The sequence below is a fragment of the Panulirus ornatus genome, chromosome 28 (genome assembly GCF_036320965.1).
Source record: "Panulirus ornatus isolate Po-2019 chromosome 28, ASM3632096v1, whole genome shotgun sequence".
Taxonomy (NCBI): Eukaryota; Metazoa; Arthropoda; class Malacostraca; order Decapoda; family Palinuridae; genus Panulirus; species Panulirus ornatus.
This window is the reverse complement of record NC_092251.1, coordinates 16,451,437-16,468,483: the sequence shown is the minus strand read 5'-3', so window position 1 is coordinate 16,468,483 and position 17,047 is coordinate 16,451,437. Positions and strand designations below refer to the sequence as shown.

The window sequence follows — 17,047 nt, the reverse complement described above, 5'->3', positions numbered from 1 at the left end:
ATATATATATATATATATATATATATATATATATATATATATATATACATATATATATATATATATATATATATATATATATATATATATATATATATATATTTTCAAAGGACGTAAGGGGGGTGAGGGAAGAATGGGATGTATTTAGGGAAGCAGTGATGGCTTGTGCAAAAGATGCTTGTGGCATGAGAAGCATGGGAGGTGGGCAGATTAGAAAGGGTAGTGAGTGGTGGGATGAAGAAGTAAGATTATTAGTGAAAGATAAGAGAGAGTCATTTGGACGATTTTTGCAGGGAAATAATGCAAATGACTGGGAGATATATAAAAGAAAGAGGCAGGAGGTCAAGAGAAAGGTGCAAGAGTTGACAAAGAGGGCAAATGAGAGTTGGGGTGAGAGAGTATCATTAAATTTTAGGGAGAATAAAAAGATGTTTTGGAAGGAGGTAAATAAAGTGCGTAAGACAAGGGAACAAATGGGAGTATCAGTGAAGGGGGCTAATGGGGAGGTGATAACAAGTAGTGGTGATGTGAGAAGGAGATGGAATGAGTACTTTGAAGGTTTGTTGAACGTGTTTGATGATAGAGTGGCAGATATAGGGTGTTTTGGTTGAGGTGGTGTGCAAAGTGAGAGGGTTACAGAGAATGATTTGCTACACAGAGAAGAGGTAATAAAAGCATTGCGGAAGATGAAAGCCAGCAAGGCAGCGAGTTTGGATGGTATTGCAGTGAAATTTATTAAAAAAGGGGGTGACTGTATTGTTGACTGGTTGGTAAGGTTATTTAATATATGTATGACTCATGGTGAGGTGCCTGAGGATTGGCGGAATGCTTGCACGGTGCCATTGTATAAATCAAAGGGGAAAAAAGTGAGTGCTCAAACTATAGAGGTATAAGTTTGTTGAGTATTCCTGGGAAATTATATGGGAGGGTAATAACTGAGAGGGTGAAGGCATGTACAGAGCATCAGATTGGGGAAGAGCAGTGTGGTTTCAGAAGTGGTAGAGGATGTGTGGATCAGGTGTTTGCTTTGAAGAATGTCTGTGAGAAATACTTAGAAAAGCAAATGGATTTGTATGTAGCTTTTATGGTTATGGAGAAGGCATATGATAGAGTTGATAGAGATGCTCTGTGGAAGGGATTAAGAATATATGGTGCGGGAGGCAAGTTGTTAGAAGCAGTTAAAAGTTTTTATTGAGGATGTAAGGCATGTGTATGTGTAGGAAGAGAGGAAAGTCATTGGTTCTCAGTGAATGTTGGTTTGTGGCAGGGGTATGTGATGTCTCAGTGGTTGTTTAATTTGTTTATAGATGAGGTTGTTAGGGAGGTGAATGCAAGAGTTTTGGAAAGAGGGGCAAGTATGCAGCCTGTTGTGGATGAGAGAGCATGGGAAGTGAGTCAGTTGTTGTTCGCTGATGATACAGCGCTGGTGGCTGATTCATGTGAGAAACTGCAGAAGCTGGTGATTGAGTTTGGTAAAGTGTGTGAAAAAAGAAAGCTGAGAGTAAATGTGAATAAGAGCAAGGTTATTAGGTACAGTAGGGTTGAGGGACAAGTCAACTGGGATGTAAGTTTGAATGGAGAAAAACTGCAGGAAAAGAAGTGTTTTAGATGTCTGGGAGTGGATCTGGCAGCGGATGGAACCGTGGAGGCAGGCAGTGAATGATAGGGTGGGGGAAGGGGCGAAAGTGCTGGGAGCATTGAAAAATGTGTGGAAGTCAAGAACGTTATCTTGGAAAGCAAAAATGGGTATGTTTGAAGGAATAGTGGTTCCAACGATGTTATATGGTTGCGAGGTGAGGAATATAGATAGAGTTGTGCGCAGGAGGGTGGATGTGCTGGAAATGAGATGTTTGAGGACAATATGTGGTGTGAGATGGTTTGATCGAGTAAGTAATGAAAGGGTGAGAGAGATGTGTGGTACTGAAAAGAGTGTGGTTGAGAGAGCAGAAGAGGGTGTTTTGAAATGGATTGGTCACATGGAGAGAATGAGCGAGGAAAGATTGACAAAGAGGTTATATGTGTCAGAGGTGGAGGGAAGGAGAAGAAGTGGGAGACCAAATTGGAGGTGGAAAGATGGAATGAAAAAGATTTTGAGCGATCAGGGCCTGAACATGCCGGAGGATGAAAGGCGTGCAAGGAATAGAGTGAATTGGAACGATGTGGTATACTGGGGTCGGCGTGCTGTCAATGGATTGAACTAGGGCATGTGAAGCGTCTGGGGGCCTGGATGTGGAAAGGGAGCTGTGGTTTCGATGCATTATACATGACAGCTAGAGACTGATTGTGAACAAATATGTCCTTTGTAGTCTTTTCCTAGTGCTAACTTGTGCACATGCAGGGGGAGGGGGCTGTCATTTCATGTGTGGTGGGGTGGCAATGGGAATGAATAAGGGCAGACAGTATGAATCATGTACAAGTGTATATATGTATATGTCTGTGTGTGTATATATATGGGTACATTGAGATGTACAGGTATGTATATGTGCATGTGTGGACGTGTATGTATATACATGTGTATGTGGGTTGGTTGGACCATTCTTTCGTCTGTTTCCTTGTGCTACCTCGCTAACGCGGGAGACTGCGACAAAGTATAATAAATAAGTATCTATATATTCATCTACTTATTATACTTTGTCACTATCTCCACGTAAGGAAGGTAGCGCAAGGAAACAGATGAAAGAATGGCCCAACCTACCCACATACACATGTACATACATAAATGCCCACACACACATACATATACTTACCTATACATTTCAAAGTATACATACATATACATGCACAGACATATACATATATACACATGTACATATTCATACATGCTACCTTCATCCATTCCTGCGCCATCCTGACACATATGAAATGGCACCCCCCTCTCCCTGCGTGCATGTGAGGTAGTGCTAGGAAAAGACAACAAACGCCACATTTGCTCACCCTCAATCTCTAGGTGTCATATGTAATGTACCTAAACCACAGCTCCCTTTCCACATCCAGGCGCCACAAAATTTTCCATGGTTTACCCCAGATGCTTCACATACCCTGGTTCAATCCATTGACAGCACGTCAACCCCGGTATACCACATCATTCCAATTCACTCTATTCCTTGCATGCCTTTCTCCCTCCTGTATGTTCAGGCCCCGATCGCTTAAAATCTTTTTCACTCCAACCTTCCACCTCCAATTTGGTCTCCCACTTATCCTCGTTCCCTCCACCTGTGACACATATATCCTCTGTCAATCTTTCCTCACTCATTCTCTCCATGCGACCAAACCATTTCAATATACCCTCTTCTGCTCTCTGAACCACACTCTCTTTATTACCACGCATCTCTCTTAACCTTTCATTACTTACTCGATCAAACCACCTCACACCACACACTGTCCTCAAACATTTCATTTCCAACACATCCACCCTCCTCCGCACAACCCTATGTATAGCCCATGCCTCACAACCATATAACATTGTTATATTACACTGTTGGAACCACTATTCCTTCAAACATACCCATTTTTGCTCTCTGACATAATGTTCTCGTCTTCCATATCTTGTGACTATGTAATAAACTCTACAATATCTATGACATATCTCCAGTATTACCAACTTTTGTATCTTAGAGTCCATACATGAAGTAGTGCTTGTGTGTGAAGTAGCTGTAACCTGGAAGTAATAATAGTTCCAGTGTCCTACTTCATGTCTTTTGTTTATCTGTCTATGTCTATTACCAATAATCATGACTTTCTGTGTTTTAATGGCATATGCACAATAATGAAGCTGGCTGCTTAGCTGGTTTAACTAGCTATTTCATACAAAGCATATTAGAGTAATATCAAAACTGCTGAAAGACTGGTGGTTGGAATTATGTCACATGTGTTATGTCCATCCGACCTAGTAACCAAGAAAGGTGTGTGAACCTCAAAAATTGAAGAGAGGTCAGTTAATGAAATGAGCATGATATTGGGTGCTGAGTGGCCAAAGCTGAACCCAGTAGTCAAGCAATGGCTGTGGACACCAATGAGACATTCCCAAAGGGTGTGTGTAGACTGCTACCCCCTTATAGACGATGAGGTTGGACAAGGTTCTAGTTCATAGATTTCCAAGATATGTATCCCATGCTGGAGGACAGACCACAGGGTAGGGAAATATATAAAAAACGCAAAGGATATGTAAAAACAAGTAAGCTAACATAATGTATAAGGCTGTGGTACAGTGCTGAAGTTAAGGAATAAATTCAGTGGTAGAGGCAGCGAAGAATGATGGAGGAGGTAGGTATTGTGGGGGGATGACACTCATGATGAAATTCACCAAATGACAATTATTACTCTTTATATTTCACTTTTACACACCTCTTTATACTTCATATATATCTAAATTTATTTGCATAAATATCTACAATTCAGGAACTGACTCATGAGAGTGGTAGTGTAAAATAACAAGAAGTGACCAATGCAACACTTAACCATAATACAAATGTCAAAATAACAGAGAAAGAGTTTTAAAAGTAAGCCCACGAAAATCAATACATGTGACGACCCCTGAAACTAACTACATAAGTCATCTCATGACAACTCACATTGTCTACTACGTGAATCATATAATGATTCCTAGTATTTTAGAGTTAAAAGTTCAATAACCAAACCATCCATTTCTCTCTTGATCTTTCTTCTCCCTTTACTCCATTCTTTTTCAAGACTATTCACCATTACCTGTGTTAGCAAGGCAGCATCAAACAAAGATTGGCCACATTCACTTATATCTATTCTCTAGCTGTTACATGCAAAGCACCAAACCTACAGTCCTGTACACAACCAGGCTCCATGAACCTTTCCATGATTTCCCCTAGCCACTTTACATACCCTGGTTCAGTCCACAGACAGCATGTTCCCCTGTATACTGGATTATTCCAATTGACTCTATCCCGTGCACACTTTCCACCCTCCTGCATGTTCAGGCCTATCACTTAAAAAATCTTTTCAACTCCATTCTTCCAATTTGGTCTTCCCTTTTTCCTTGTTCCCTTCACTTCTGACACATATATACTCTTAGTAAACCTTTCCTTACTCATTCTTTCCATATGTTCAAACCATATCAGCACACTCTTTTCACCTCTCTCAACCACACTCTTATTACCACACCTCTCTTTTACCCTTTTATTACTTACCCAATCAAACCACAAATTATCCTCAAATATTTCATTTCTAATAGATCCACCATTCTCTGTACATCCTCATCCATATCCCAAGCCTTGCATATATACAATATTGCTGGGACTACCATAACTTCAAACATCCCCATTTTTGCCTCCATTTTTGGACCTTTCTTTCTGCACATTCTTTGATGCTCCCAGAACCTTCTCCCCTTCACCACAGTAAAACTAACTTCTGCTTCCATGGCTCCATTTGCTGCCATGTCTACTCTCAGGTATCCAAAACACTTCATTTCCTTCACAATTTCTATGTTCAAACACACATCCCAACTAACCTGTCCCTTTGCCATGCTAAATCTAATAACCTTGCTTTTATGCACAGTACTTTCAACTTCTTCCTTTCATACACTCTCCCTGCTTTTATCCACATTTACTCTCAACTTCCTCCTTTCACACACTCTCCCAAACTAAGTCACCAACTTTCGAAAGTTCCTTATCTGATACATCCACCAGTGCTGTGTCATTAGCAAACAACTGACTTATTTCCCAGGCCTCTTCACCCCAACAGACTGCATAATGGTCCCTCTCTCTAAGATCCTTGCATTAACCTCTCTCATAACCTCATGTATAAACAAATTAAACTGTCATGGTGACATTACACATCCCTGCTGCAGATCAAGCTTCACCTGGAACCACTGACTCTCCTCTCCTTCCACTTGAACACATGCTTACACTCTTCATAAATACTGCTCAATGCTTTTCAATATATCAGGAAAAGTGTACAAGAGAGCTCATTGACAAAGCATGGAACTGACTGAAATCAGAATAGTGAGAAACAAGGGGGTTTTAGGAAAGGTAGAAGATGTGTGGATCTGATTTTTGTGGTGACAATGACCATAGAAAAGTATTCAGCGAAAGGTAAAAAGATGTATGCAGCTTTTATGGATCTCAAAAAAGCATATGACAGCTGAGTGGGATGCTTAATTGGATGCAACAAGGATATACGAGGTAAGAGGAAAACTGTTTGATGGTGTGAAAACCTTTTATAGAAAGGCAAATGTATGTGTAAGAGTGGATGGTGAGTTTAGTGAGTTTCAGTATACATGTGGGTGTGAGGCAGGGCTGAATGATATCACTGGGGCTTTTTAACATATATATATACATATATATATTCCATTATCCCTGGGGATAGGGGAGAAAGAATACTTCCCACGTATTCCCTGCGTGTTGTAAAAGGCGACTAAAAGGGGAGGGAGTGGGGGGCTGGAAATCTTCCCCTCTCGTTTTTTTTTTATTTTCCAAAACAAGGAACAGAGAAGGGGGCCATGTGAGGATATTCCCTCCAAGGCCCAGTCCTCTGTTCTTAACGCTACCTCGCTAAAGCGGGAAATGGCGAATAGTTTGAAAGAAAAGAAAGAAAAATATATTCCATGTTTTAGATATCTGGGAGAGGATCTGGCAGCGGATGGAACCATGGAAGCGGAAGTGAATCACAGGGTGGGGGAGGGGGCAAAAATCCTGGGAGCCTTGAAGAATGTGTGGAAGTCGAGAACATTATCTCGGAAAGCAAAAATGGGTATGTTTGAAGGAATAGTGGTTCCAACAATGTTGTATGGTTGCGAAGCGTGAGCTATGGATAGAGTTGTGCGCAGGAGGGTGGATATGCTGGAAATGAGATGTTTGAGGACAATGTGTGGTGTGAGGTGGTTTGATCGAGTAAGTAATGTAAGGGTAAGAGAGATGTGTGGAAATAAAAAGAGCGTGGTTGAGAGAGCAGAAGAGGGTGTTTTGAAATGGTTTGGGCACATGGAGAGAATGAGTGAGGAAAGATTGACCAAGAAGATATATGTGTCGGAGGTGGAGGGAACGAGAAGTGGTAGACCAAATTGGAGGTGGAAAGATGGAGTGAAAAAGATTTTGAGTAATTGGGGCCTGAACATTCAGGAGGGTGAAAGGCGGTCAAGGAATAGAGTGAATTGGATTGATGTGGTATACCGGGGTCGACGTAATGTCAATGGATTGAATCAGGGCATGTGAAGCATCTGGGGTAAACCATGGAAAGTTGTGTGGGGCCTGGATGTGGAAAGGGAGCTGTGGTTTTGGGCATTATTGCATGACAGCTAGAGACTGAGTGTGAACGAATGGGGCCTTTGTGGTCTTTTCCTAGCACTACTTCGCACACATGAGGGGGGAGGGGGATGTTATTCCATGTGTGGCGAGGTGGCGATGGGAATGAATAAAGGCAGACAGTGTGAATTGTGTGCATGGGTATATATGTATGTGTCTGTGTGTGTATATATATGTGTACATTGAGATGTATAGGTATGTATATCTGCGTGTGTGGACGTGTATGTATATACATGTGTATGGGGGTGGGTTGGGCCATTTCTTTCGTCTGTTTCCTTGCCCTACCTCGCAAACGCGGGAGACAGCGACAAAGCAAAATAAAAAATAACAAATATATTTCATGTGTGGCGAGGTGGCCATGGGAATAGATAAAGGCAGACAGTATGAATTATGTACATGTGTATATATGTATATGTCTGTGTGTGTATATATGTGCACACTGAGATGTATAGGTATGTATATTTGCGTGTGTGGACGTGTATGTATATACATGTGTATGGGGGAGGGTTGGGCCATTTCTTTCGTCTGTTTCCTTGCGCTACCTCACAAACGCAGGAGACAGCGACAAAGCAAAATAAGTAAATAAAAATATATACATAGGGATGGAGTGAGAAGAGAGATGAAAGCAAAACTCAGGAAAAAGGGGTGTAGAGATGGAGTGTGGTAGTGAGGTATGGTGGCTAGAGAAAGCCTGTTTTTGCTGACAATGAAGAGGAGCTGCAGAAGGCTGTGAGTGTCTTTTATAATGTGTGTCAGCTTCAGCGGCTGCAGGTTAATGCAAGTAAAAGTAAAGTAATGGTGTTTGAAAGAAAACAGTGAAAGTATAGATTCTGCAAAGTCCTACTGAGTGAAATAAGAGTGTTCTAATTTGTGTTATGGACGTAGGAGTTGACAGATTGGAAGAGGTGCCAAAATTCAAGTACATGGGAGCTATCTTTGGTAAGTTTGGTTATAGGAAGTAAAAATAGGGAAGAAAGCAGTACAGATAGAAAATGAGCATCATAGATACAGATAGAGACAACTTCTAGTAGCTTTCCTCTCATAACACATATTTGTTGGGCATTCCAAATGGTATCTTGATCAACACCTGACATATACTTTCTCCTCCAGATCTATAAATGTCACATATAAATTACTTTTGTTTCTCTGAGTAATTCTCACAAACATTCTTTAAAGAAAACACCTAATCAACACAACCCCTACCACTCCAAAACCTTATTGTCCCTTCCTAATCTGATGATCTGCACATGCCTTCACCTTCTCACCCACCACTCTCCTTCACAAGTTACCAGGCACACTCAATGCACTTATACCTCCGTAGTTTAAACACTCCCCTTTGTCCCTTTTTCATTTATACAATGGCACCAGAGATGCATTCTGCCAATACTCAGGAACCTCATATGATCCATACATACAATAAAAATCCTACCTGACCCATCAACAACACTGTTATCCTCTTTCTTATTAAATTCAGCTGCCACAATTCATCTTATGTAAGGCTTTCACCACCTCTAGTCTCTTTACCAAACCACTTTTCACAACTCTCACTTTTATGGTACTATAACATTTCTTCATCAACCTCTTATTTGCCAAAATTTTATGTTGACTTGCCATTTCAATTGGCATTCATCCACATAACATTCAAAAAACTTCCTTATAAAACTAATCTTTTTCAATTTTCATCTTTTACTCTACAAAATTTACAATACTCTCCAGTTATTCAACATCAATACTCTAAAAGTTATGCCTATCTGTACCCATGAACACTTACATATCCATATAAACTTATGAGGGGTCCTTACACATTCTACACTGAACTCCTTCCTATTTACCAAGGCTCTTAGGGTTCTTCAGATTTTTTTCTTGATATTATTTTCTGATCACTAATCATAATCCCCTAAACTTTCTCAAAATTCACAATCCTTCCCACTCCAGGTTCCTTCAAAATTACACCGTCCACTTCTTTTAAAGACAAGAACTTTTTCCTTCTTTCACCTCGCTTCAGTGGACCGGTTTAACATTTTACCCAACTTCCCTTCTGATCCAGTAGAGAGGACATCATTATTTGCATTAAGCAAATGTGGAAGTTTCCACCAGACATCAGTCATATCCTAAAATCATTCCATCTCTTAACCTTACTTTACAAACTTCTCAATTCATCAAAACATTCAACAACCACAGTTACACACAACCCTGAACACACTCCTACATCTATCACTCTATTCTTTTAGATCACTGTTTACTCTCCAACAAGCATTTTGTCAAAAAACACATATCTTAACAGCATTCAACAGTCCTCTATATATATCAAGAGCCACTCTCTTCTTTCGTTGTATAACTTTTTAATCTATTTTGCAGCAGGATTGTGTGATGTCTCCATGGTTGTTTAACTTATTTATGGATAAGGTGGTTAGGGAGGTGAATGCAAGAGTCTTGGAGAGAGGGGCAAGTATGCAGTCTGTTGTGGATGAGGGGGCTTGGGAGGTGAGTCAGTTGTTGTTTGCTGATGATACATTGCTGGTATCATTAGTTGGTGACTGAGTTTGGTAAAGTGTGTGAAGGAAGAAATTTGAGAGTAAATGTGAATAAGAGCAAGGTTATTAGGTTCAGTAGGGTTGAGGGACACGTTAACTGGGAGGTAAGTTTGAATGGAGAAAAACTGGAGGAAGTGAAGTGTTTTAAATATCTGGGAGTGGATTTAGCAGTGGATGGAACCATGGAAGTGGAAGTGAGTCACAGGGTGGGGGAGGGGGCGAAGGTTCTGGGAGCATTGAAGAATGTGTGAAAGGCAAGAATGTTATCTTGGAGAGCAAAAATAGGTATGTTTGAAGGAAAAGTGGTTCCAACAATGTTATATGGTTGCAAGGCATAGACTATAAATGGGGTTGTGCGGAGGGGGGTGGATGTGTTGGAAATGAAATGTTTGAGGACAATATGTGGTGTGAGGTGGTTTGATCAAGTAAGTAATGAAAGGGTAAGAGAGATTCTTTTTTTTCATACCATTCGCCATCTCCCGCATTAGCGAGGTAGCGTTAAGAACAGAGGACTGGGCCTTTGAGAGAATATCCTCACCTGGCTCCATTCTCTGTTTCTTCTTTTGGAAAATTAAAAAAAAACCAGAGGGGAGGATTTCCAGCCCCCCGCTCCCTTCCCTTTTAGTCGCCTTCTATAGCACGCAGAGAATACATGGGAAGTATTCTTTCTCCCCTATCCCTAGGGACAAGTAAGAGAGATGTGTGGTAATAAAAAGAGTGTGGTTGAGAGAGCAGAAGAGGGTGTATTGAAATGGTCAGGTCACATGGAGAGAATGAGAGAGGAAAGACTGACAAAGAGGATATATGGGTCAGAGGGGGAGGGAACAAGAAGTGGGAGACCAAATTGGAGATGGAAGGATGGAGTGAAAAAGATTTTCAGCGATTAGGGCCTGAACATACAGGAGAGTGAAAGGCGCACAAGGAATAGAGTGAACTGGAATGATGTGGTACACCAGGGTCGACATGCTGTCAATGGATTGAACTAGAGCATTTGAAGCATCTGGGGTAAACCATGGAAAGTTTTGTGGGACCTGGATGTGGAAAGAGAGCTGTGGTTTCGGTGCATTACACATGACAGCTAGAGACTGAGTGTGAATGAATGTGTCCTTTGTTGTCTTTTCCTAGAGCTACCTTGAGCGCACTCGCGCGGGGGAAGGGGGGTGCCATTTCATGTATGGTGGGGTGGTGACGGGAATGGCTGAGGGAAGCAAGTATGAATATGTACATGTGTGTATATATATATATATATATATATATATATTTTTTTTTTTTTATACTTTGTCGCTGTCTCCCACGTTTGCGAGGTAGCGCAAGGAAACAGACGAAAGAAATGGTCCAACCCCCCCCATACACATGTACATACACACGTCCACACACGCAAATATACATACCTACACAGCTTTCCATGGTTTACCCCAGACGCTTCACATGCCTTGATTCAATCCACTGACAGCACGTCAACCCCTGTATACCACATCGCTCCAATTCACTCTATTCCTTGCCCTCCTTTCACCCTCCTGCATGTTCAGGCCCCGATCACACAAAATCTTTTTCACTCCATCTTTCCACCTCCAATTTGGTCTTCCTCTTCTCCTCGTTCCCTCCACCTCCGACACATATATCCTCTTGGTCAATCTTTCCTCACTCATTCTCTCCATGTGCCCAAACCATTTCAAAACACCCTCTTCTGCTCTCTCAACCACTCTCTTTTTATTTCCACATATCTCTCTTACCCTTACGTTACTTACTCGATCAAACCACCTCACACCACACATTGTCCTCAAACATCTCATTTCCAGCACATCCATCCTCCTGCGCACAACTCTATCCATAGCCCACACCTCGCAACCATACAACATTGTTGGAACCACTATTCCTTCAAACATACCCATTTTTGCTTTCCGAGATAATGTTCTCGACTTCCACACATTCTTCAAGGCTCCCAAAATTTTCGCCCCCTCCCCCACCCTATGATCCACTTCCGCTTCCATGGTTCCATCCGCTGCCAGATCCACTCCCAGATATCTAAAACACTTCACTTCCTCCAGTTTTTCTCCATTCAAACTCACCTCCCAATTGACTTGACCCTCAACCCTACTGTACCTAATAACCTTGCTCTTATTCACATTTACTCTTAACTTTCTTCTTCCACACACTTTACCAAACTCAGTCACCAGCTTCTGCAGTTTCTCACATGAATCAGCCACCAGCGCTGTATCATCAGCGAACAACAACTGACTCACTTCCCAAGCTCTCTCATCCCCAACAGACTTCATACTTGCCCCTCTTTCCAAAACTCTTGCATTTACCTCCCTAACAACCCCATCCATAAACAAATTAAACAACCATGGAGACATCACACACCCCTGCCGCAAACCTACATTCACTGAGAACCAATCACTTTCCTCTCTTCCTACACGTACACATGCCTTACATCCTCGATAAAAACTTTTCACTGCTTCTAACAACTTGCCTCCCACACCATATATTCTTAATACCTTCCACAGAGCATCTCTATCAACTCTATCATATGCCTTCTCCAGATCCATAAATGCTACATACAAATCCATTTGCTTTTCTAAGTATTTCTCACATACATTCTTCAAAGCAAACACCTGATCCACACATCCTCTACCACTTCTGAAACCACACTGCTCTTCCCCAATCTGATGCTCTGTACATGCCTTCACCCTCTCAATCAATACCCTCCCATATAATTTACCAGGACTACTCAACAAACTTATACCTCTGTAATTTGAGCACTCACTCTTATCCCCTTTGCCTTTGTACAATGGCACTATGCACGCATTCTGCCAATCCTCAGGCACCTCACCATGAGTCATACATACATTAAATAACCTTACCAACCAGTCAACAATACAGTCACCCCCTTTTTTAATAAATTCCACTGCAATACCATCCAAACCTGCTGCCTTGCCGGCTTTCATCTTCCGCAAAGCTTTTACTACCTCTTCTCTGTTTACCAAATCATTTTCCCTAACCCTCTCACTTTGCACACCACCTCGACCAAAACACCCTATATCTGCCACTCTATCATCAAACACATTCAACAAACCTTCAAAATACTCACTCCATCTCCTTCTCACATCACCACTACTTGTTATCACCTCCCCATTTGCGCCCTTCACTGAAGTTCCCATTTGCTCCCTTGTCTTACGCACTTTATCTACCTCCTTCCAGAACATCTTTTTATTCTCCCTAAAATTTAATGATACTCTCTCACCCCAACTCTCATTTGCCCTTTTTTTCACCTCTTGCACCTTTCTCTTGACCTCCTGTCTCTTTCTTTTATACATCTCCCACTCAATTGCATTTTTTCCCTGCAAAAATCGTCCAAATGCCTCTCTCTTCTCTTTCACTAATAATCTTACTTCTTCATCCCACCACTCACTACCCTTTCTAATCAACCCACCTCCCACTCTTCTCATGCCACAAGCATCTTTTGCGCAATCCATCACTGATTCCCTAGATACATCCCATTCCTCCCCCACTCCCCTTACTTCCATTGTTCTCACCTTTTTCCATTCTGTACACAGTCTCTCCTGGTACTTCCTCACACAGGTCTCCTTCCCAAGCTCACTTACTCTCACCACCCTCTTCACCCCAACATTCACTCTTCTTTTCTGAAAACCCATACAAATCTTCACCTTAGCCTCCACAAGATAATGATCAGACATCCCTCCAGTTGCACCTCTCAGCACATTAACATCCAAAAGTCTCTCTTTCGCATGCCTGTCAATTAACACGTAATCCAATAACGCTCTCTGGCCATCTCTCCTACTTACATAAGTATACTTATGTATATCTCGCTTTTTAAACCAGGTATTCCCAATCATCAGTCCTTTTTCAGCACATAAATCTACAAGCTCTTCATCATTTCCATTTACAACACTGAACACCCCATGTATACCAATTATTCCCTCAACTGCCACATTACTCACCTTTGCATTCAAATCACCCATCACTATAACCTGGTCTCGTGCATCAAAACCACTAACACACTCATTCAGCTGCTCCCAAAACACTTGCCTCTCATGATCTTTCTTCTCATGCCCAGGTGCATATGCACCAATAATCACCCACCTCTCTCCATCAAATTTCAGTTTTACCCATATTAATCGAGAATTTACTTTCTTACATTCTATCACATACTCCCACAACTCCTGTTTCAGGAGTATTGCTACTCCTTCCCTTGCTCTTGTCCTCTCACTAACCCCTGACTTCACTCCCCAGACATTCCCAAACCACTCTTCCCCTTTACCCTTGAGCTTCGTTTCACTCAGAGCCAAAACATCCAGGTTCCTTTCCTCAAACATACTACCTATCTCTCCTTTTTTCACATCTTGTTTACATCCACACACATTTAGGCACCCCACTCTGAGCCTTCGAGGAGGATGAGCACTCCCCGCATGACTCCTTCTTCTGTTTCCCATTTTAGAAAGTTAATACAAGGAGGGGAGGATTTCTGGCTCCCCGCTCCCGTCCCCTCTAGTCGCTTTCTACGACACGCGAGGAATACGTGGGAAGTATTCTTTCACCCCTATCCCCAGGGATAATATACATATATATATACATACACACATACACACACATACACATACATACGCACATATACACACACACACACATACATATATATACATATGAAAAATGTAAGAAACAATTTAGAAAACTGAAACTTCTAGCTTGAAATGAATGAAAAAATGAATGTCACATAATGGTTTAACCTCTGGCTATGGAAAAAGGAAATGTATAATTTATTTACACAAACGTCAATAGCAGTTCTCATCAATTTAACCACTGTATCAATAAGCTTCAATGTCTGAGCTACATTTTTCTCCAATTTCACTATTTTCTTGTCAAAAAAAAAAAAAAAAAAAAAAAAATATATATATATATATATATATATATATATATATATATATATATATATATATATATATATATATGTGTGTGTGTGTGTATGTATATATATGTATACGTTGAAATGTACAGGTATGTATAAGTGCGTGTGTGGGCGTCTATGTATATACATGTGTATGTGGGTGTGTTGGGCCATTCTTTTGTCTGTTTCCTTGAGCTACCTCGCTAATGCAGGAGATACTAATAAAGTAAAAGTGTCCTTTGTCTCAAAAGCTCTCTCTACGACCTGTCTCAGTGGAAAAATTCTGACCTTCTGACCTCTGTAGATTCAACCGTTTCTGTTTCTTATCTAGTCCTCATCTACAAGATCCAACATCAATAATTTCTATAACACCTATCTGAATCTTTTCCTTTACCTCCCTAATACGTTAGAGAACTTACTCCTTTATAAATCCCCTTCTTACCTTAAAATAATCAGTATCTTGATGAAAATTTCGAGTCAGGTTGTTTATTACAGCATCTAAGTTTTCAGCTGCCCTGATTGTTTCTGGGGATACATGAGCATCTTCACAGAGTTGTACTAAACTTACTACATCTTGAAAGTCTGGGATGAAACGTGCTGCATTACTTGAACAATGAAGCCCACCAGAACGTACAAGGCGTACATAACCCATGGCATTTCCTGAATAAAAATCACTTGTTATAAATACTGTTTTACTTCTGAAAAAGCAAAAGGTATACACGATAAAGAGATAAAAAGAAAAAATTTACATACCAAATAGGAAGGGCTTTTAACAAAATTACTTCCACAAAAGAAATGTTTTTCCAATATCTAACCCTACCTAATTTTTTCTTTACTGAAGAAATCAATGCATCTCATTCACTCTCTATTGCCTACCACACAGAACAACATGATCCATGAGTGATGCAGGTAAAAGCAAATGTAAATAGAGAAAAGTTGATCAAACTACACTAATGACTCTGCATACATTTTCCAATGATTTTTCACAATATCTAATTTTCACAATGAAACCAAGTTAGAGAAAAATTCATTATATAGTATACATACTTCATAACAAATTAACTATAATGTACAGATATGTGAAATCCTTTTTCCTTTTTTCATAAGATGTTGGTGTTCATTCCTAGAAACTGTTTTATTCATTAGTTTTATGTTTCTTTTACTTTTTACTTCTTTCTAGTTTTTCATAGACTATGAGCTAAAATGTAAAAGATGAAGGTTACAGGCACTTCAAGAGCCAACCCATGTGATGTAAATAATCTTTCTATTATACCAGGGGCCCTTGTATAGAAACATGGTATGGCATTTTGTGTCAGTGATATTCAAGGATTAGATAACAGATTTACAAAAGTATAAAAGAAAGAGACAGGAGGTCAAGAGAAAGGTGCAAGAGGTGAAAAAAAGGGCAAATGAGAGTTGGGGTGAGAGACTATCAGTAAATTTTAGGGAGAATAAAAAGATGTTCTGGAAGGAGGTAAATAGGGTGCGTAAGACAAGGGAGCAAATGGGAACTTCAGTAAAGGGCGTAAATGGGGAGGTGATAACAAGTAGTGGTGATGTGAGAAGGAGATGGAATGAGTATTTTGAAGGTTTGTTGAATGTGTCTGATGACAGAGTGGCAGATATAGGGTGTTTGGGTCGAGGTGGTGTGCAAAGTGAGAGGGTTAGGGAAAATGATTTGGTAAACAGAGAAGAGGTAGTAAAAGCTTTGCGGAAGATGAAAGCCGGCAAGGCAGCAGGTTTGGATGGTATTGCAGTGGAATTTATTAAAAAAGGGGGTGACTGTATTGTTGACTGGTTGGTAAGGTTATTTAATGTATGTATGACTCATGGTGAGGTGCCTGAGGATTGGCGGAATGCTTGCATAGTGCCGTTGTACAAAGGCAAAGGGGATAAGAGTGAGTGCTCAAATTACAGAGGTATAAGTTTGTTGAGTATTCCTGGTAAATTATATGGGAGGGTATTGATTGAGAGGGTGAAGGCATGTACAGAGCATCAGATTGGGGAAGAGCAGTGTGGTTTCAGAAGTGGTAGAGGATGTGTGGATCAGGTGTTTGCTTTGAAGAATGTATGTGAGAAATACTTAGAAAAGCAAATGGATTTGTATGTAGCATTTATGGATCTGGAGAAGGCATATGATAGAGTTGATAGAGATGCTCTGTGGAAGGTATTAAGAATATATGGTGTGGGAGGCAAGTTGTTAGAAGCAGTGAAAAGTTTTTATCGAGGATGTAAGGCATGTGTACGTGTAGGAAGAGAGGAAAGTGATTGGTTCTCAGTGAATGTAGGTTTGCGGCAGGGGTGTGTGATGTCTCCATGGTTGTTTAATTTGTTTA

At 40.7% G+C, this 17,047-nt stretch overlaps 1 protein-coding gene across 1 annotated transcript in view; it reads right to left on the bottom strand.

Annotated features, from left to right (window-relative positions):
* SWIP (strumpellin and WASH-interacting protein) overlaps window positions 1–17,047 on the bottom strand; it is a 320,197-nt gene that overhangs the window by 76,056 nt on the left and 227,094 nt on the right. Inside the window, exon 19 of the mRNA XM_071678856.1 lies at window positions 15,154–15,371. Within this exon, the coding sequence (XP_071534957.1) occupies window positions 15,154–15,371 (218 nt within the window). The remainder of the gene's footprint in view (window positions 1–15,153; window positions 15,372–17,047) is intronic.